This window comes from Strigops habroptila, chromosome W (assembly GCF_004027225.2).
Source record: "Strigops habroptila isolate Jane chromosome W, bStrHab1.2.pri, whole genome shotgun sequence".
In the NCBI taxonomy this organism is placed as follows: Eukaryota; Metazoa; Chordata; class Aves; order Psittaciformes; family Psittacidae; genus Strigops; species Strigops habroptila.
In genome coordinates this window covers 31134236-31157091 of record NC_044301.2, presented here as the reverse complement: position 1 = coordinate 31157091, position 22856 = coordinate 31134236, and the positions used below count along the sequence as shown (strand labels likewise).

Here is a 22856-nt window from a genome sequence, read left to right as displayed (position 1 = left end):
ATATTTTTTCCTTCCTCCATGGTGCTGTTTTCTTTCCTGTTTATAATATCTGCAAGTGTGATGTATGTTTCAAAATAGGGCATCTGCATTAGCATTTGCAAAGGAGACCAGGAGTCTGCATACACAGCCAGGTCAGGCAACAGGCCTGGAACTGTGTAAATGTATTACCATGAAATTGTACCTAAGTTCATACACCCTGCAATTGACCAGATCAGATGTAGTGTGCTGGGTGCAATACTATCACTAGAGTGAGCCTTAGCAAAGTTTAGTCATCCAGGTTCAATGGGACAATTGACAAAACCTCTTATGTAACTCTTAAGTACCATTAAGGTTGTAATCACTTCAGTACTCTTCAGCAGAGCTCTGTAGACGTAGAGGTACTCTAGAGATCTAGAGCAAGCTCCGCATATGCCTGCAACAGTGATACCAATGCAAAGCAGAGTGGGTGCTAATCAAGACCACCTCTCCTGTCAGCTTGCACAGGTATCCCAATGTTCAGCATGCTGGATGTTGCAAATATAGCCATCTAACTGTCTTCAGACATCAGATGACCTGATGTTAAGATCCCACAGTTATATACTCAAGTGAAGAAGCTGGTGTACACTGCTGCATGTTTCTTCCTTTGAGGATATGCCCATAGGTGGCATTCAGGCACTTAGCCAAATAGTTTATTTCCAGTAGGTAGACACACTAGTGTTAAAGTTAACTGAACTGAACATTTGCTTTTCCAAAAACTGCTGCTTACTATGTAAGCACACAGTGAGCGACACGTATAGGAAATCAGACAGGAATGCACTTTTCCATAAGATGTGTAGAATTTTAACTTAAGATCTTAAACAGAAGATCTTTTTATATTTTAATTTACTGAATTAGTAATTTAGGGCACCAAAGCTGGTGAAGGGTCTGGAGAACAATTCTTATGAGGAATGGCTGAGGGAACTGGGGTTGTTTAGTCTGGGGAAGAGAAGGCTCAGGGGGACCTTATCGCTCTCTACAACTACCTGAAAGGAGGCTGTAGTGAGGTGGGGGTAGGACAGTGATAGGACAAGAGGTAGCGGCCTCAAGCTGTGCCAGGGGAGGTTTAGATTGGATATTAGGAAAAATTTCTTCACAGAGAGGGTGATCAGGTATTGGAACAGGCTTCCCAATGAAGTGGTGGAATCACCATCCCTGGAAGTGTTCGAAAAACATGTAGATGAGGCCCTTAGTGACATTGTTTAGTGGTGGTCTTGTTAGTCCTGGGGTAAAGGTTGGACTTGATGATCTTAAAGGTCTTTTCCAACCTAGTTGATTCTATAATTCTGTGATTCTATGAAGTCCTCTAACTATTGTAATCTAAGGTTAAATGTGATTTGGAAACATAGTTTGAAATACTTTGTTTAAAGGCACATACAAAATTATGAAAGTAAATGATGATTATAACTACATTAATAAATGAACTTAGAGTTCAGTTCATTAATAACTAACTGAACTTAGAGTCGGGAAGCAAGCTTATATTAAATTCATTATCATTGAGAAAAGAGGAAAAAACCCTATGTAGCAACATCATTAAGGACTTTCCCACTGTTAATTAATGATCAAAAAAACAGATGCTCAGTGGATAGCTGCATCCTAACACCATGAACAGGAAGTAGCTTATTAACTGCATGAGAGTAGTAATGGCTCATTAGGTGAAAATAAATAGGAATTATCTCCAAATTACAATGGCTGCCTTTATTAACAACACAGGTGACCTAACTGAATGCAATAGAACAAAAAAACAAGGCTACTCTTATTCCATGGAAGTGAAAAAATTGAAGCACCTCATTAGTACTGTTTGAAAATGCCATGCATAAAACAGTGTATTTACAGCTATAAGAGTGGATAAACAAATAATACTTACCAAAGAGTACTCATATGGGGAATACAAGTCAAAATAAATACTAGAAGAGATTGAGAAGACTGAGTATACTATAAAAAAATCAGACATGTAATAAGCGTTACATAATTCTACCTGAGCCCCAGTTGCAATTTCATCAGCAGCTTCGTTCATCACTCCTAATGTTTGGAAAGCAAATACACAGAGCTCCCGTTCACAAACAGTGGGCTACACAGAGAAAGTAAGTTAATTATATTTTTGTTCTAGTTTTGGGTTATCAGTTTTATTATGCAATACCAAAAACAAACACCAAACACATTTAATGTGATTTTTTTTCTTCAGATATAAACTGCAACATTAACTTCAAATTATGAATACATGTCAATTATTGTGGAAGACAGATACAGTAGAGAAGCATTTTAATAATCTGAAGAACAAGTGTTAAGAACTCTAAAACTCATAAGTATTCACAGAGGCTAAACTTAAAAGAAATGCAAACAGATTACAAAGCCAAAATTACAGACACAGTACCCAAATATCCATTACACTGTCCTATCAGACTCTGAAAACTTCTTACATAATTAAAAGTAATGGAGAACAAATTCAGAAGTGAATGGGGGCACCACCCTTTCATAAATGCAGGTTTATTCTTCAAAGAAAGATTGTTATTCTGCTGTTAAGAACACACAAAAATCCAGAAGAAAAACTTCTTGAAGAAGCTACTTTCAACTGAGTTTTTGACTAACTGTATTGGGTTTGTGTGGCGAGGGTTTGGTAGCAGGGGGACTACAGGGGTGGCTTCTGTGAGAAGATGCCATTCATCTAACCCACATTTCTTAAGCTTACCTACAAGGATTTATGGGAGAATCCTGGGTTCAGCTATAGGGGACTACAGGGGACAGCATCTGAACAAGAGTTAGTACTATGTGGATCAGAGGAAGAGGAAGAAGAGGTGACTTCTCGACCCCAGACCTCAACCGAGCTGCGGAATATGCGAAAAGATTTCACCCGTCTTCCAGGGGAGCACATCGTCACCTAGTTGCACCGATGCTGGGACAATGGGGCCGACGGTCACGAACTAGAAGGTAGGGAAACCAAGCAGCTGGGATCACTTGCTAGGGAAGGAGGAATTGACAAAGTGATTGCAAAAGAGAAACAAGCCCTCAGCATTTGGAGGCGGCTCTTGGCAGCTGTGAAGGAAAGGTTTCCCTACAAAGACTGTGTTACGTGTCGCTCAGCCAACAGGACCACAATAGAGAGAGGCCTCCAGTCCCTAAGGGAATCAGCAATTCTAGAGATGATCTATCATAGGCCAGATGCCAGGAACACATCTGTAGATCCAGATGAAGTCGAATGTACACGACCCATGTGGCAGAAACTTACACGGAGTGCACCATCACCGTATGCTCACTCATTGGCATCAATGACCTGGAACGACGGAACACCACCAACAGTGGATGAAGTGATTAGTCAACTCCGAGAGTTCAAAGACAATCTCACCCCTTCCATCATTTCAGCTGTGGAAAAACTGTCCCAGGAGTTCAAACAATTGAGAGACAATTTATCCGATCTATCCAGCTCCCCATGTGTACGAAACCATGTCTCAGCTATTAACAGAAAGCACCCTACTGCTCGAGAAGAAAATATAGGAGGTACACACCACGGGCCGCCCTATGGTTTCACCTGCGGGATCAGGGAGAAGACATGAGAAAGTGGGATGGAAAACCTACCTCAGTTCTGGAGCAACGGGTGCGTGAACTGAAGAGGAGAACAATGGTCAAGGATGATCCTCCCATGAAAGCTGCTGCTCCAGTCTCTGGTGAGCAGTTTCCCAGATGGAGTGGAAGAGCTGATTTTACTCCAGCTCCCGTGATAAGGAATACTAATCCCTTTCTACAAGACATAAGTGGAGAATTTTATGATCACTATTAGAGGGGCCCTGCCTCCAGCCAGGTGGAGGAGAGGGATAATAGGGTTTACTGGACTGTGTGGATCAGATGGCCTGGCACATCAGTCCCACAGGAGTATAAGGCTCTAGTAGATACCGGTGCACGGTGTACCCTGATGCCATCAAGGTATCAAGGGCTGGAACCCATTTATATTTCTGGAGTGACAGGAGGATCCCAAGAGTTGACTGTACTGGAGGCTGAAATCAGCCTGACTGGGAGGAAGTGGCAAAAGCACCCCATTGTGACTGGTCCAGGGGCTCCATGCATCCTTGGCATAGACTATCTCAGGAGAGGGTACTTCAAAGACCCAAAAGGGTATAGATGGGCTTTTGGTATTGCTGCCTTGGAAACAGAGGAAATTAAGCAGCTGTCCACCTTGCCCGGTCTCTCAGAGGATCCTTCTGTTGTGGGGTTGCTGAAGGTCAAAGAACAACAAGTAACAATTGCAACCACAACAGTGCACCCGCAGCAAAATCACACCAATCAAGACTCCCTGATTCCCATCCATAAGCTGATCCATAGACTGGAGAGCCAAGGAGTGATTAGCAGGACCCGCTCACCCTTTAATATGCCCATATGGCCAGTGCAAAAGTCTAATGGAGAGTGGAGACTAACAGTAGACTATCGTGGCCTGAAAGAAGTCACACCATCATCGAGTCCTGCCGTACCAGACATGCTAGAACTTCAATATGAATTGGAGTCAAAGGCAGCCAAGTGGTATGCCACAACTGCTTTCACTTGGAGGGGCGTCCAGTACACTTGGAACCGACTGCCCCAGGGGTGGAAACACAGCCCTACCATCTGCCATGGGCTGATCCAGACTGCACTGGAAAGGGCGCAAGCTCCAGAACACCTGCAATACATTGATGACATCATTGTGTGGGGTGATATAGCGGAAGAAGTTTTTGAGAAAGGGAGGAAGATAATCCAAATCCTGCTGAAGGCTGCTTTTGCCATAAAACAGAGTAAGGTCAAGGGACCTGCACAGGAGATTCAATTTTTGGGAATAAAATGGCAAGATGGACGTCGCCAGATCCCCACAGACGTGATCAACAAGATAACAGCAATGTCTCCACCAACTAACAAGAAAGAAACACAAGCTTTCTTAGGTGTTGTGGGGTTCTGGAGAATGCACATCCTAAATTACGGTCTGATTGTAAGCCCTCTCTACCACGTGACCCGGAAGAAGAATGATTTCAAATGGGGCCCTGAGCAACAACAAGCCTTTGAACAAATTAAACGAAAGACAGACCATGCAGAACACTTGGACCAGACTGGGCCGGGCCACATGTGAAAAATGTGCTTCACAACGCAGCTGGGGAGAATGGTCCTACCTGGAGCCTCTGGCAGAAAGCTCCAGGGGAGACTCGAGGTCGACCCCTTGGCTTTTGGAATTGGGAATATAAAGGATACGAGGCCATTTATACTCCCACTGAAAAAGAGATACTGGCAGCCTATGAAGGGGTTCGAGCTGCTTCAGAAGTGATTGGCACTAGAAGCACAGCTCCTCCTGGCACCCCGGTTGCCTGTGCTGGGCTGGATGTTCAAAGGCAGGGTCTCCTCCACACATCATGCAACTGATACTACATGGAGTAAGTGGGCCGCACTAATTACACAACGAGCTCCCAGTCGTCAAGGAATTCTAGAAGTCATCATGGACTGGCCAGAGGGCAAAGATTTTGGGATGTCACCAGAAGAGGAGGTGATGCTGCTGAAGAGGCCTCACCATAGAATGAACTGTCAGAGAGTGAAAAGCAATATGCCTTGTTTACTGATGGGTCCTGCTGTATTGTGGGAAAACATCAGAGATGGAAGGCAGCTGTGTGGAGTCCCCTGTGACAAGTTGCAGAAACTGCTGAAGGAGAAGGTGAATCAAGTCAGTTTGCAGAGGCGAAAGCCATCCAGCTGGCCTTGGACATTGCTGAATGAGAAAAATGGCCAGTACTTTATCTCTCTACTGACTCATGGATGGTGGCAAATGCCCTGTGGGGGTGGTTGCAGCAATGGAAGCAGAGCAACTGGCAATGCAGAAGTAAACCCAACTTGGCTGGTCCACTGTGGCGAGATATCACTGCCCAGTTTCAGAACCTGGTGGCGAAGGTACGCCACGTAGATGCTCATGTACCCAAGAGTCGGGCCGCCGAGGAACATCAGAACAACCAGCAAGTGGATAAAGCTGCTAAGATTGAAGTGGCTCAGATGGACTTGGATTGGCAACATAAGAGTGAATTATTTTTAGCCCGGTGGGCCCATGACACCTCAGGCCATCAAGGCAGAGACGTAACATATAGATGGGCTCGTGAACAAGGGGTGGACTTAACAATGGACGCTATTGCCCAGGTTATTCCTGAATGTGAAACATGTGCTGCAATTAAGCAAGCCAAGCGGTTAAAGCCTCTTTGGTATGGAGGACGATGGCTGAAGTACAAGTATGGAGAGGCCTGGCAGATTGACTATATCACACTCCCACCAACCTGCCAAGGCAAGTGCCATGTGCTTACCATGGTGAAAGCAACCACCGGATGGATGGAAACATACGCTGTGCCCCATGCCACTGCCCGGAACACTATCCTGGGCCTTGAGAATCAAGACACGGCACCCCAGAGAGAATTGAGTCAGACAATGGGACTCATTTCCGGAACAGGCTCATAGACACTTAGGCCAAAGAGCATGGCATTGAGTGGGTATATCACATCCCCTACCATGCACCAGCCTCTGGGAAAATCGAACGGTACAATGGGCTGTTAAAAACTACACTGAGAGCAATGGGTGGTGGGACTTTCAAACACTGGGATACACATTTACCAAAAGCCACCTGGTTGGTCAACACTAGGGGATCTGCCAACAGGGCTGGCCCAGCCCAATCAGAACTTTTACGTACTGTAGAGGGGGATAAAGTTCCTGTGGTGCACATAAAGAATTTGTTGGGGAAGATAGTTTGGGTTATTCCTGCTTCAGGTAAAGGCAAACCCACTCGTGGGGTTGCTTTTGCTCAGGGACCTGGATATACTTGGTGGGTAATGCGGGAAGATGAGCAAGTCTGGTGTGTACCTCAAGGGGATCTAATTTTGGGGGAAAACAGCCAATGAACTCAATTGTATGCTGTTGCCTGCTCTATAACGCTTTGATAGCCCACCAGCTAGATATCTTCAGGTCTCCAGCAACTGACCCTGACTTCCCTCCGATCATCACCCCAATAAAGAATGAATTTTGATGAAACCAGAGGAGCTCAGCAGTGACCAGACGAGTTTGGCGGTGTCATCAGCAGGCAACAAGCCAACACTATACACCGTCCCTCCTGCCCTGAAAGACTATTACAAGAGATGGACCCTGACATCATGGACTGGATGAATTCAGCAACTTTATAGGGATGAGTCCATGGACTAACGAATGATATCTTTCTCTCTGTGTGTGGGTGTGGGGGTGTGTATATATATATATGACAAAAGCCATGGTATATTGAAAAATGTGGGATCTGAAAATGACGTTTATGGTATGGAATAAGGGGTGGATACTGTCCTGGGTTCAGCTATAGCAGTCATTTTTTTCCTTCTTAGTAGCTGGTGCAGTGCTCTGGTTTTGACTTTCAGCCTGGGAACAACGCTGACAACACCGATGTTTTCAGTTGTTGCTAAGTAATGTTTACTCTGACCAAGGACTTTCTCAGTCTCATGGTCTGCCAGGGAGGAGGGGAAGCCGGGAGGAAGCAGAGACAGGACACCTGACCCAAACTAGCCAAAGGGGTATTCCATACCATGGCACGTCATGCCCAGTATATCAACTGGGAGGAGTTACCCAGGAGGCCGATTGCTGCTCGGGTTGGGCTGGGTATCGTTTGGCGAGTGGTGAGCAATTGTATCCTCTCCCCTTGTTATTTCCCTTATCATTATTATTATTGGTGGTAGCAGTAGTGGTTTCGTATTGTACCTTAGTTACTGGACTGCTCTTATCTCAACCCGTGGGAGTTACATTCTTCCAGTTCTCCTCCCCATCCCTCTGGGAGTGGTGAGAGGAAGAAGGGGGGGAGTGAGCAAGCAGCTGTGTGGTTCCGAGTTATCCGCTGGGCTCAAACCACGAGAGGAGACAGTGTCAAAAGCCTTTCTCAAGTCAAGGTAGATAACATCCACTGCTCTCCCCTCGTCGACCCATCTTTGCATGTTATTATAGAAGGTGATTAGGTTGGTCACTCAAGATTTACCCTTGATGAATCCATGCTGACTACTCCTGATGACTTTCTTCTCTTCTACATGCTTACTGATGACCTTTAGAATGACCTGTTCCATCACCTTTCCAGAGATGGAGGTGAGCCCTTTTTGTGGATGGGAGTACCACTGGCCTTCCTCCAATCATCAGGCACCTCATCTTTCTCCATGATTTTTCATATGTGATGGAGAGCCACAGAGCAACCCCTGCCAGCATCCTCAGTACCCTTGGGTGCATCCCATCAGGGTCCATGGATTTATGGGTGTTAAGTCTCTCTAGACTATCCCTAACCGAAGTCTCTATGACAAGGGGGAAGTCTTTCTTTTTCCAGCCTTCATCTCTTACCTCCAAGGTCTGGGACTCCTGAGAGCCATCCTTAGCTGTGAAGACTGAGGCAAAGAAGGCATTCAGTAATTCTGCCTTCTCTGTGTCTTCTGTTACCAGGACACCCATCTGATTCAGCAGCAGCCCCACATTTTTCCTTATCTTCCTTTTGCTGCTGATATACATACAGAAGCCCTTCTTGTTGTCTTTGATGTTCTTCACAGATTCAATTCTAAGTGGGCCTTGGCCTTCCTTGTCACATCCCTGCATACACTGACGATGTTCCTATAGTACTCCTACTTGGCCTGTCCTTTTTTCCACCTCCCAGCTTTCTTGAGTTTAAGATTTACTAGGATCTCCCTGTTCATCCATACAGGTCTCCTGCCCCCTTTGCCTGATTTCTTCATCATGGGAATACACTGGTCTTGGACTTGGAGGAAGTGGTACTTAAAAAATGAACAGCTGTCTTGGACTCCCTTCTTTTCTAGAGCCCTATCTCATGGGATTCCTCTGAGTAGGCCTTTGAGGAAGCTGAAGTTAGCTCTCCACAAGTTCAGGGTTCTAGTCCTTCTTACTCTTTTGCTGCCCCCATATAAGATCCTGAGTTCCACCATCTCATGACTGCTACAGCCAAGGCTGTCCCCAACCTTAACATCATCAACCAGTCCCTCCTGGTTTGTAAGCACAAGGTCTAGCAACGCACCTTTCCTTGTTGGCTCCTCCACCACTTGTAACAACAAGTTATCTTCAGTGATCTGCAGGAATTTCCTGGACTGTGTGTGTCGGGCAGCGTTATCCCTCCAACAAATATTGGGGTGGTTGAAGTCCCCCAGGGGAACCAGGGCCTGTGACCATGAGGCTATTTCTAGCTGCCCATAGAAAGCCTCATCAACTTCCTCCTCCTGATCAGGTGGCCTATAGTAAACAACAGTGTCTCCCATATTAGCCTGTCCCTTAATTCTCATCCATAAACTCTCAACTCATTCATCTGTGTTCTTTCACTTACTTAAAGAGCAACTCCACCACCTCACCTCTCTGACCTGTCCTTTCTAAAAAGTACATGGCCATCCATGACAACATCCCAGTCATGAGCTATCCCACCCTGTCTTAGTAATCGCAATGAGATCATGGCCCTGCGACCACACATAGATTTCCAGTTCATCCTGTTTATTTCCCATGCTACATGTGTTTGCATACAGGCACTTCAGGGAGGTAATTTCACAACCATTTTCCCTAGAAGGGGTGTGAGAGGATTTATCATAACCATAAACACCCTCGATGTTGTTAGCCCTTCGATCCTCATCTTGATAGGCAGTCAAGCAACATCTGTCCCTGCACTGGTCAGCAAGATCTACCCCCCAGGATGAAGCAACGGTGTGAGCATTGAAAGTCTGGACCCCACCCCCCCCGAGTCCTTCAGTTTAAAGCCCATCTCACCAAATTGGCCAGCCTGCTGCCAAAGACTTCTCTTGCCACTACTAGACAGATGGATCCCATCCCTCTCTGTCCACAGTCATTGAAGCACAACCCATTGTCATAAAAGCCAAAACCTTCTCGATGACACCAGCCACGAAGCCAGTCATTAATCTGCACTATGCGTCATCTTCTGGCTGTCCCCATTTCCCTAACTGGTAGGATAGACCAGAAAATGACCTGGGCACCAATGTTTTTCACCTGCCTTGCCAGGGCTCTATAGTCTTCCTTGATCCCACCTATTTTACAGCTTGCTATGTCATTTGTACCCACATGAAGAAGTAACAGCGGGTAGTCATCTGTGCTCTTGACAAGCCGGGGAACCCTCTCAGCAACATCATGGATCGTGGCCCCTAGTAGGCAGCATACCTCTTGTAATTCCCTATCAGGCTGGCATATGGGTGCCTGAGCACCCTTCAACAGAGAGTCGCCCACTACAATTACTTGATGTTTCTTTTTATGGTAACCACCATACTGCACTGCTGGTGCAGGTTCTCCTTCACTGCTCAGGGACAGGGTGGGTATGGGTCAGCAGGTGGTGAGAAATCGTATTGTGCATCACTTGTGTTTTCTGAATTTTCATTTCTCTTTTTTTTCTGTTGTTCCCTATTATAATTATCAGTATCATTATTGTTGGTACTATTCCTGTTATCACTATATTTTACATTATTTCAATTATTAAACTGTTCTTATCTCAACCAACAAGTTTTACATTCTTTCAATTCTCCTGCCCATCGTGCCTGGGAAGGGAAGGTGTGGAGTGAGTGAGTGGCTGCATGGTACTTAGTTGCCGGCTAGGCTTAAACCATAACAGTCCTTTTCTGGTGACCAACGTGGGGCACGAAGGGTTGAGATAACGACAGATCTGACCAGAGTGTGTTAAAACAAATTTGTTATAAGCATTCATTGTATTGGTTTAATAGTCACTGGTCACAATGTTGATTTATTTGCTTTCAGAGTTGTTGCTCTTTGTCTCAGAGTTGCATTACTTAACACCTTACTTGCAGTACATATTCCCTGGTTTGGTGTTTATCACCTGGGCTAAGGTTCTCATTTCGTTGTACTTTATAATAGTGGCTTGATAGAATTGCTGGTCATGAAACTGATCTGGTATGTGTACTCAGCATTGCCATCACCTCTATAGTTTGGTAGCCATCTAATGGGAACTATTAATAATCATAACTTTTGCCTTTTCTCCTCGGAGGGCTAACCTATGGAGGTGACATCCTCCCAAATCTCCCCCACTAGGCTATTTATAGCAGCATTTGAGAATTTTCAAAATTTTGAATATTCTTGGGATGTTGAAACCAGCCTGGCCCTATTGCTAGGATATGTTGTTGAATATGGTTCAGATCTTGCTTAGTGTTAAACACCTAACTGTGGCTACTCCAGTCATGATGAGAAGCACTGCGGCTCAAAGGAGAAGAGGGAGACAGATGCCAGTGACAGGCACTGAGGCTACTCAAACTCCATCAAGAAGGATTGCGGCTACTTCAACACCTGCAACTTGCACTATAACTATTCAATTCTCAGTGGCAATTACTATGGGTACTCAAACCCCAGCAAGTAGCATTGCAGCCACTTCAATCTCGACGACAAGCACTGTGGCTACTCAAACTCTGATGACCAGTACTATGGCTGCTCAAACTCCGGCAACAGGCGCCACAGTTACTTTTATCCCCATAACAAGCACTGCAGCCACTCAAACTCCAGCGACAAGTACAGTGGCTATTCAAACTTTGTCAACAAGCACTGCGGCTGTTTTAATTCCTGTGACCAGTAGTGCAAATACTCAAAACCTGACAACAAGCATGACAACCACTCAGACCCTGGCAATGGGTAATATAACTGAACCAGAGAACAAACTCGTGCCGGTATCAATTGCCCCTATACACAAAATGAAATGGGAATGAAAAACAAGTTCTTTAGTGAAGGAGGATGAAGAAGGGCCATCATCAGAACCACAGGAATCATAACAAGAAACAGAGGAAGAGGCAGAACAGGAGGTAACTTCTCAGTGCAAAAAGATTTCAGGCAATGTCCAGGTGAGCACATCATCACCTGGCTGCTCCAGTTCTGGGACAATGGGGCCAACAGTTTCAATTAGAGGGAATGGAAGCCAAGCAGCTGGGAATACATGCTAGGGAAGGGGAAATTGACCAGTCAATTGCAAAACAGAAACAAATCTTCAGCCTCTGGAGGCGGCTCTTGCTAGATGTGAAAGAAAAGTATCCCTTCAAGGAAGATGTTATATGTCACCGAGGCAAGTGGACCACAACAAAGGCCTTCAGTAGCTGGAGGGCCACAAGGATTAAGGGGGCTCGAGCACCTCCCATATGAAGACAGGATGAGAAAGTTGGGGCGGTTCAGCCTGGAGAAAAGAAGGCTTCATGGAGACATCATAGCAGCCTTGCAATATCTGAAGAGGGCCTACAATGATGCTGGAGAGGGACTCTTCATTAGGGGAAGTAGTGATAGGTGTCCTGGGTTCTGCTGTAGCAGTCATTTTTCTCCTTCTTAGAAGCTGGCACAGTGCTGTGTTTTCAACTTTAGCCTGAGAACAATGCTGATAACACACAAATGTTTTTAGCTGTTGCTAAGTAATGCTTACTCTGACCAAGGACTTGTTCAGTCTCATGCTCTGCCAGGGAGGAGGGGCACAGGAAGCCAGGAGGAAGAAGAGACAGGACACCTGACCCAAACTGGCCAAAGGGGTATTCCATACCACAGCACGTCATGCCCAGTATATAAACCGGGGGAGTTACCCAGAAGGCCCAGATCGCTGCTCAGGTCAGGGTGGGTATCGGTCGGTGGGTGGTGAGCAATTGTATCCTCTCCCCTTGTTATTTCCCTTATCGTTATTATTATTGGTGGTAGCAGTAGTAGTTTTGTATTATGCCTTAGTTACTGGACTGTTCTTATCTCAACCAGTGGGATTTACATTCTTTCGATTCTCCTCCCCATCCCTCTGGGAGTGGGGGGAGGAAGAAGGAGGGGGAGTGAGCGAGAGGCTGCATGGTTCTGAGTTACCGTGTGGGCTTAAACCACAACAGATCTTGTGGTGCCCAATGTGGGGCACGAAGGGTTGAGATAACGACAGATCTGACCAGAGTGTGTCTAATCATATTTGTGATAAACATTCATTGTTTTGGATTAATAGTCACTCATCACAATGGTGATTTATTTGCTCTCAGAGTTGTTGCACTTGATCTCGGAATTTCAGTATATCATGCCTTCCTTACAGCCACTATTTGCTGTTTTAGTGTTTATCAGCTGAGGGGCCTGGGCTAAGGTTCTTGTTTCACTGTACTTCATGGTAATGACTTGTAATACAATAGACTCATTGACCATGAAACTGGTCTGGCTGGTCATCACCTCTATACTTTGTGAGGCATGTAATGGAATTTTTTATCAATTACACACCTTTTTTTCTTCCTAGGGGGATCAACCTATGAAGGAGACATTCCCTCACACCCCCCACTCCCCCACCGGGCTATTTACAGCAGCATTTGAGAATTCTGAAGGTTTTGGATGGCCTTTGAATACCCTTGAGACCTGCCTGCTGATTGTGCTGGGGATCGGCATGTTCCTACACATACGGAGTGTGTTTTATCCACGGCCATCCCACCCTGTGAATGCCTTATTTCGTCTGATCTCAAAAGTTAAGCAAGGTCGGGTTCAGGTCTTGTCTAGGGTTAGATGACGATATAGGAGGACCACCAAGAGATTTTCCCTGAGGCTGGACGGTCATGAGTGGCAGGGTGTGTGGGATAGTATGGGCAAGTACCTAGGCCAGTGGGCCCCTCCAGTGCTTTGGAACTTCATCACTCAGGAAGAGCAAAATCCAGAAAAAATAGTAAATCACTTAAAAGAGGTGTGCTGTCATCCTGGCAATACCACAGAGGGACAAATAATGGTAACGTGCTGAGGCTTGGCCTTCACCTGTAGAAACCAGCTCAACACTATCCAGCACATTCAAAGGGAAAAAGATGCCATTGGATCTGATGGCAAAGCAACAGACAACGCAGCTACTCAATCCCCAAGCACAATAGTTACACCAACCACAAAAACAGACAGTGCAGCCACTCTAACCACAGTAATAAACACTGCAGCTCCTCCAACCGTAGTGGCAGACACTGCAGCCACTCCAACCACAGTGATAAACACTGCAGCTAAACCAAAGGACCAATCAATGCCAATATCAGATGGCCCTGTAAGCAAGAGGAAAAGCAAACGAGAGGCACAAAGAGCAACCCCTGCAGTGAAGAAAGACGAAGTACCAATGCAATTACTACAGGGGACAGCATCTGAACAAGAGTTATTAATACATGAATCAGAGGAAGACGAACAAGAAGAGGAGGTGACTTCGCCACCCCGGACCTCAACTGAGCTGCGGAATATGCGAAAAGATTTCACCCGTCTTCCAGGGGAGCACATCATCACCCGGTTGCTCCGATGCTGGGACAATGGGGCCGACGGTCACGAACTAGAAGGTAGGGAAGCCAAGCAGCTGGGATCACTTGCTAGGGAAGGAGGAATTGACAAAGTGATTGCAAAAGAGAAACGAGCCCTCAGCCTTTGGAGGCAGCTCCTGGCAGCTGTGAAGGAAAGCTTTCCCTACAAAGATGATACTATGAGTCGCTCAGCCAACAGGACCACAATAGAGAGAGGCATCCAGTCCCTGAGGGAATCAGCCATTCTAGAGATGATCTATCATAGGCTGGATGCTGGGAATGCACCTGTAGATCCAGATGAAGTCAAATGTACATGACCCATGTGGCAGAAACTTACACGGAGTGCACCATCATCATATGTCCACTCATTGGCATCAATGACCTGGAGTGAGGCAGCACCACCAATAGTGGATGAAGAGACTCGTCATCTCCGAGAGTTCAAAGACAATCTCACCTCTTCCATCATTTCAGCTGTGGAAAAACTGTCCCAGGAGTTTAAAAAATTGAGAGACAATCTATTCAACCTATTCAGCTCCTCACCTGTACCAACCCATGTCTCAACTATTAACAGAAAGCACCCTACTGCTCAAGAGAGAAAATACAGGAGGAATGGTTTTACCTGTGGGAACACAGAGAAGACATGAGAAAGTGGGATGGAAAACCTACCTCAGTTCTGGAGCAATGGGTGCGTGAACTGAAGAGGAGAACAATGGTCAAGGATGATCCTTCCAGGAAAGCTGCTGCTCCAGTCTCTGGTGAGCAGCTTCCCAGATGGAGTGGAAGAGTTGATTTTAGTCCAATTCCTGTCATAAAGAATACTAATCCCTTTTTACAAGGCATAAGCGGAAAATCTTATGATCACTATTAGAGGGGCCCTGCTTCCAGCCAGGTGGAGGAGAGGGACAATCGGGATTACTGGACTGTGTGGATCAGATGGCCTGGCACATCAGTCCCACAGGAGTATAAGGCTCTAGTAGATACCGGTGCACAGTGTACCCTGATGCCATCAAGGTATCAAGGGGTGAAACCCATTTATATTTCTGGAGTGACAGGAGGATCTCAAGAGTTGACTGTACTGGAGGCTGAAATCAGCCTAACTGGGAGGAAGTGGCAAAAACACAGCACTAACATCTGCCATGGATTGATCCAGACTGCACTGGAACAGGGGCAAGATACAGAACACCTGCAATACATCGATAACATCATCATGTGGGGAAATACAGCAGAAGAGGCTTTTGAGAAAGGGAAGGAAGTAATACAAATCCTGCTGAAGTCCGGTTTTGCCATAAAATGGAGTAAGGTCAAGGGACCCGCACAGGAGATTCTATTTGTTGGAATACAAAGGCAAGATGGACATTGCCAGATCCCCACAGATGTCATCAACAAGATAACAGCAATGTCTCCACCAACTAACAAGAAAGAAACACAAGCTTTCTTAGGTGTTGTGAGAATGCACATCTCAAATTACAGTCTGATTGTAAGCCCTCTCTTTCACGTGACCTGGAAGAAGAATGATTTCAAATGGGGCCCTGAGCAACAACAAGCCTTTGAACAAATTAAACGAGAAATAGTTCATGCAGTAGCCCTTGGACCAGTCCGGGCCGGGCCAGATGTGAAAAATGTGCTTTACACCGCAGCTGGGGAGAATGGTCCTACCTGGAGCCTCTGGCAGAAAGCTCCAGGGGAGACTTGAGGTCGACCCCTCGGTGTTTGGAGTCGGGGATACAGAGGATCAGAGGCCAGCTGTACTCCCACTGAAAAAGAGGTACTGGCAGCCTATGAAGGGGTTCGAGCTGCTTCAGAAGTGATTGGCACTAGAAGCGCAGCTCCTCCTGGCACCTCATGTTCTCATGCTGGGCCACACTAATCACACAGCATGCTCCAATAGGAAATGCCAGTCATCCAGCAATCCCAGAAGTCATTATGGCCAGAGGACAAAGATTTCAGAATGTCATCAGTAGAGGAGTGCTGAAGAGGGCCCACTATATAATAAATTACCAGAAACTGAGAAGCAATATGACATTTTTACTGATGGGTCTTGGCGTGTTGTATGAAATTGGAGATCAAAGGTGACTGTATAGAATCCCCTACAACAACTTCTGGAAACTGCTGAGGGAGAAGTTGAGTCGAGTCAGTTTGCAGATATGAAAGCTATCCAGATGGCTTTAGACACTGCTGAATGAGAAAAATGGCCAGTACTTTATCTGTACACTGACTCATAGATGGTAGCAAATGCCCTATGGGCATCTGGGCTGCCTCATTGTGGCAAGTTATCGCTACCCGGGTGGAGAACCTGATTGTGAAGGTACGCCATGTAGATGCTCATGTACCCAAGAGTTGGGCCACTGAGGAACACCAGAACAACCAGCAGGTGGATAAACCCGCTAAGACTGAAGTGGCTCAGATGGATTTAGATTTATAACATAAGGGGGAATTATTTTTAGCCCAGTGGGCCCATGACACCTCAGGCCATCAAGGCAGAGATGCAACATATGGTCTTGGTCTCAAGACTGAGGGGTGGAGTTGACCATGGACATTATCACCCAAGTTACTCACAAATGTGAAACATGCTGCAGTTAAGCAAGCCAAGCAGTTACAGGCTCTCTGGTATGCAGGATGATGGCTGAAGTACAAATATGGCGAGGCCTGGCAGATTGACTATATCACACTCCCACAAACCCACCAAGGCAAGGGCCATGTGCTTACAATGGTGGAAGCAACAACTGCATGGCTGGAAACATATGTTGTGCCCCATGCCACTGCCCAGGACGCTATCCTGGGCCTTGAATAACAAGTCTTATGGCGACACGGCACCCCAGAGAGAATTGAGTCCGACAATGGGACTCATTTCCGGAACAACCTCATAGACATGCTGGAGGGAAGGGATGACATCCAGAGGGACCTTGACAGGCTTGAGAGGGGGGCCAGTGTGAACCTCATGAAGTTCAATAAGGCCAATCGCAAGGTCCAACACCTGGGTCAGGGCAATTTCAAGCACAACTACAGGCTGGGCAGAGAAAGGATTGAGAGCAACTCTGAGGAGAAAGACTCTGAGCGTTGGTTGATGAGAAGCTCAACATGAGCCATCAGTGTGCACTTGCAGCCCAGACAGCCAACCGCTTTCTGGGCTTGTCCTGGGTTCAGCCATAGCAGTTATTTTTCTCCTTAGTAGCTGGTGCAGTGCTTTTGTTTTTGACTTTAGCCTGAGAACAGTGCTGATAACACACCAATGTTTTTAGTTGTTGCTAAGTAATGCTTATTCCGATCAAGGATTTTTCAGTCTTTCATGCTCTGCCAGTGAGGAGGGGCACAAGAAGTCGGGAGGAAGCAGAGACAGGACACCTGACCCAAACTAGACAAAGGGGTATTCCATACCACAGCACGTCATGCCCAGTATATAAAGTGGGGAGAGTTACCTGGAAGGCCCAAATCACTGCTTGGGTTGGGCTGGGTATCGATCGTTGGCTGGTGAGCATTTGTATTGTGCATCACTGCTGTTTATTGTTTTCTTTTCCTTTTCCCCTTTTAGTTTTGTGTTCTCTCCCCCTGTTATTTCCCTTATCATTATTATTATTGGTGGTAGCAGTGGTAGCTTTGTATTATACCTTAGTTACTGGACTGTTCTTATCTCGACCCATGGGATTTACATTCTTTTGATTCTCCTCCCCATCCCTCCAGGAGTGGGGTGGGGGGAAGAAGGGAGGGAGTGAGCGAGCGGCTGAGTGGTTCCGAGTTGCCGTCTGGGCTTAAACCATGACAGGGCTGCATAAAAGGAGTGTGGCCAGCAGGATGAGGGAGGTGATTCTACCCCTCTGCTCTCTTGAGGCCTCACATGGAGTACTGTGTTCACCTCTGGGGGCCGCAACACAAGAGGGACATGTACCTGCTTGAGTGCAGAGGAGGGCCACAAAGATGATCAGGGGGCTGGAGCACCTCTCCTATGAAGACAGGCTGAGAAAGTTAGGGTTGTTCAGCCTGGAGAAGGGAAGGCTCAGGGGAGACCTTTTAGCAGTCTTCCAGTACCTAAAGGGGGCATACAAGAAATCTGGAGAGGGACTTTATAAAAGGGCATGTAGGGACAGGACAAGGGGGGAATGGCTGACAGAGGAGAGATCCAGATTAGATATTAGGAAAAAATTCTTCACTGTGAGGGTGGTGAGACACTGGAGCAGGTTGCCCAGAGAAGTTATGGATGCCCCATCCCCGGAAGTATTTAAGGCCAGGTGTGACAGGGCTTTGAGCAACCTCATCTAATGGAAGGTGTCCCTGCCCATGGCCAGGGGGTTAGAACTAGATGATCTTAAAGGTCTTTCCAACTTTAACCATTCTATGATTCTATGATGATACCTGGGCCAAAGAGCATGGCATTGAGTGGGTATATCACATCCCCTACCATGCACCAGCCTCTGGGAAAATCAAACGGTACAATGGGCTGTTAAAAACTACACTGAGAGCAATGGGTGGTGGGACTTCCAAACACTGGGATACACATTTACCAAAAGCCACCTGGGTGGTCAACACTGGGGGATCTGTCAATTGCACTGGCTCAACCCAATCATGACTTTTATGTACTGTAGAGGGGGATAAAGTTCCTGTGGTGCACATAAAGAATTTGCTTGGGAAAACAGTCTGGGTTTTTCCTGCTTCAGGTGAAGACAAACCCATTTGTGGGATTGCTTTTACTGAAGGACCTGGGTGTACCTGGCAGGTTATGCCAGAAGATTGGGAAGTCCAGTGTGTATCTCAAGGGGATTTAATTTTGGGGGAAAACAGCCAATGAATTCAATTATATGCTGTTGATATATGTGATATATAACACTTCTATGGCATCTAGATGCGCACCTCTACCGCTCTGGGCTTTGAAAACAATATATGCTACCATGACCATCAGAAGACAACAATGTCGTGGAAAGCCAGCAGCAGCAGCAGGAGTCTCCCAGTACTGTCCTCAGATCACGAACGACTGAACCTGTCTTCCTTTCTATCATCACACTAACAAAGAATAAATTTTGATGAAACCAGACAAGCACAGTGGTGATGAAATCTGAACTGGCATCATCAGGCAACAATCCAACACCACACACCATCTCACCTGCTCTGAAAGACTGTTTTGATAGATGAAGCCCAGCGTCATGGAATGAATGAACTCAACAAACTTTTATACAGATGGTCCATGGACTGAGGAATGATATCTGTGTGCGTGTGTGTATGTATATATATGTATATATAATAGAATCATAGAATGGTTAGGGTTGGAAAGGACCTTAAGATCATCTAGTTCCAACCCCCCTGCCATGGGCAGGGATGCCTCACCCTAGACCATGTCGCCCAAGGCTCTGTCCAACCTGGCCTTGAACACTGCCAGGGATGGAGCATTTACCACTTCTTTGGGCAACCCGTTCCGGTGCCTCACCACCCTCACAGTAAAATACTTCTTCCTTATATCCAACCTGAACTTCCCCTGTTTAAGTTTAAACCTATTACCCCTTGTCCTATCACTACAGTCCCTGATGAAGAGTCCCTCTTCTGCATCCTTGTAGGCCCCGTTCAGATATTGGAAGGCTGCTATGAGGTCACTATGCAGCCTTCCCTTCTCCAGGCTGAACAGCCCTAATTTTCTTAGCCTGTCTTCGTACAGGAGGTGATCAAGCCCCCTTATCATCCTTGTGGCCCTCCTCTGGACTTGCTCCAACAGATCCATGTCTTTATGTTGAGGACACCAGAACTGCACACAGTACTCCACATGAGGTCTCATGAGAGCAGAGTAGAGGGGCAGGATCACCTCCTTTGACCTGCTGGTCACGCTTCTTTTGATGCAGTCCAGGATATGGTTGACTTTCTGGGCTGTGAGTGCACACCAACAGCTCATGTTCAGTTTCTTGTCAACCAACACCCCCAAGTCCTTCCGGGCAGGGCTGCTCTGAATCTCTTCTCTGCCCAACCTGTAGCTGTGCCTGGGATTACCCTGACCCAGGTGCAGGACCTTGTGCTTGGCTTTGTTGAACTTCATGAGGTTGGCATTGGCCCACCTCTCAAGCATGTCAAGTACCCTCTGGATGGCATCCCTTCCCTCCAGCATATCAACCGATCCACATAGCTTAGTGTCATCAGCAAAGCCAAGAGACAGAAAAAGTGATCGTATATTGGAAAGTCTGGGACCTGAGCATGACTTATATGGTATGGGATAAGACCTGAGCATGACTTATATGGTATGGGATAAGGGGTGGATACTGTCCTGGTTTCAGCAAAACCAGTTATTTTTTCCTCCTTGTAGCTGGTATAGTGCTGTGTTTTGGCTTTGTCACCAGAGGAGGAGGTGATGCAGTGCTGAAGAGGGCCCACTGTATAATAAATTACCATAAACTGAGAAACAATATACCTTGCTTACAATCTGAGAATAACGTTGATCACACACTAATGTTTTAGTTGCTGCTAAGTAGTACTTACCCTTATCAAGGACTTTTCAGTCTCTCATGCTCTGCCAGTGAGGAGGGGCACAAGAAGCTGGGAGGGAGCAGAGACAGGACACCTGACCTAAATTAGCCAAAGGGGTATTTCATACCACAGAGCGTCATGCTTGGTATATAAACTTAGGGGACTTACCTGAAAGGGATTGGTAACTGCTTGGGGACAGGCTGGGTATCATTTGGCGGGTGGTGAGCAGTCGTATTGTGCATCACTTGTATTTTCTGAATTTTCATTTATCTTTTTTTTTTGTTGTTCCCTATTATTTTCAGTATTGTTATTGTTGGTATTCTTTCTATTATCACTATATTTTACCTTATTTTAGTTATGAAACTGTTCTTATGTTCTTTAGTTGTGAAACTGAAAAACCGCCGGGTTTTACATTCTTTAGATTCTCCTCCCCATCCTGCCCGAGTCAAGAAGGGGGGTGTGTGGATTGACTGAGCGGCTGCATGGTACTTAGTTGCTGGCTGGGTTTAAACTACAACGTTCATCTAGATGATTAATGAAGATAAACAGGACTGCAGGACTGCACCCAGTATTGACCCCTGGGGTACACCACCAGTTACTGGTCTCCAACTAGACTTTGTGCCGCTGATCACCACCCTCTGAGACCAGCCATCCAGCCAGTTTTCAATCCGCCTCACTATCTGCTTATCCAGTCCATGCATCAACAGCTTGTCTATGAGGATCTAACTGGAACAGGTTGCCCAGAAAGGTTGTGAAGTCTCCACCCTTGGAGATATTCAAAAGATGGTGAAAGACAGTGGATGAAACAAGCTCCACTTTCAGGGGCTTTTCACTAGAGATACCTGCTCCGTGGTAGAATATCTCACTACTTCAGAATGGGCTTTTTGGAGGTCATTAAAATTTCCTAAATTTACTTCTAATATTTAGTCTAATATGTCAAGTCTGACAGAAATCAGGATAATCTATTTACCTATTTGAACAACACATGCGAATGAGGTATCAACTGTTTGAAAATATCAGAAAAAAAGCATTTCAAAATATGGTTTTGAAGCAATTCAAATCTAGCCATTAATTACAAACAAATAATAGTCCATGTCTCAGTAATCTATACAGCTTCTCTGTTGAGAACAAATTCAAAGACAGTAACACAGGGCACTGCCTAACGATTTAATTGAGCAGACTTAGTGTTTTCAGTAGGCTTACTAGGTCTGCCTTCTCCATCTCTTCTCAGCACAAAACCTGTGTCCAAACTTGTACCTTCCACTGTTTTTCAAAGCTGAGCAAAGAGCTACTTCAGAAGAGACTGATGACAGCTCCTGAGAACTGTGCAGCACAGGTCGCCTTGCAGTCTCTTTGTGATTCTTTAAATGGGAAAAAGGAGTGGTTTGGATATAAAGGCTGCAGTCCCAATGCTTGCTAATGATTTCAAAGCTGTTTCTTAATCCTTTTATGAAAAGTGGGATTGAAATGTAGGATTCTGATCACTGTTAGGAATAACTGCATGAAATAGTATGGCCTATGTTATTCAAGAGGTTAAATAATACTTTTTCTTCTTAGGATCCACATATTTATTGAATTTTCCCTGTGCTTTGCAGAAAGACTGCAAATCATGCCACGCAGTGATTTCAGGGAATTCGCAGTTTTCAGTGGCATTCTATATAAGTGTGTATCTCTAAACATCCAATTTAGCTTTTATAACTTTGGGTGCATGGTAAGAAATCATTATATCTCACTGTGCTCTTGAAATAAATACTAAAGAAACATGCTATGATGAGAAATTACATTCATCCTCATCTCATATGGAAAAGGTGTGAATACCTACAGGAATACATCACCTACTTTACTGTCTATTTTAAAAAGGGGATGGAATGAAGTAATGGACCATGGACCTTTATAAAGAAGAGTGTTACAGTACTTTTCTAAGACTCCTTCCATCCCAGAGGACCTTTGTCCTTCCCCTTTACAGTAATACAGCTGAAGTTCTTGGTGAAAGGATAAAGTTTGTGAGTGTTTTGAAGTTACCCCATCTATGTAATGTGTTTTTATCTGCACACGCACTTGTGGAGTACACCCAGAGACTGTATCTGTAATTCTGGTCTTCTGTATTTCAGGGAACTTATGAAGCTCAAAAGAAAAATGGTTGTCCTGAAAGATCCATAC

The 22856-nt window shown here is 45.6% G+C and overlaps 1 protein-coding gene across 1 annotated transcript in view; it reads right to left on the bottom strand.

The window, feature by feature from the left end:
- LOC115619003 (protein mono-ADP-ribosyltransferase PARP8-like) overlaps positions 1-22856 on the bottom strand; it is a 100742-nt gene that overhangs the window by 16402 nt on the left and 61484 nt on the right. Inside the window, exon 13 of the mRNA XM_030511020.1 lies at positions 1994-2086. Coding sequence (XP_030366880.1) covers positions 1994-2086 — 93 coding nt within the window. The remainder of the gene's footprint in view (positions 1-1993; positions 2087-22856) is intronic.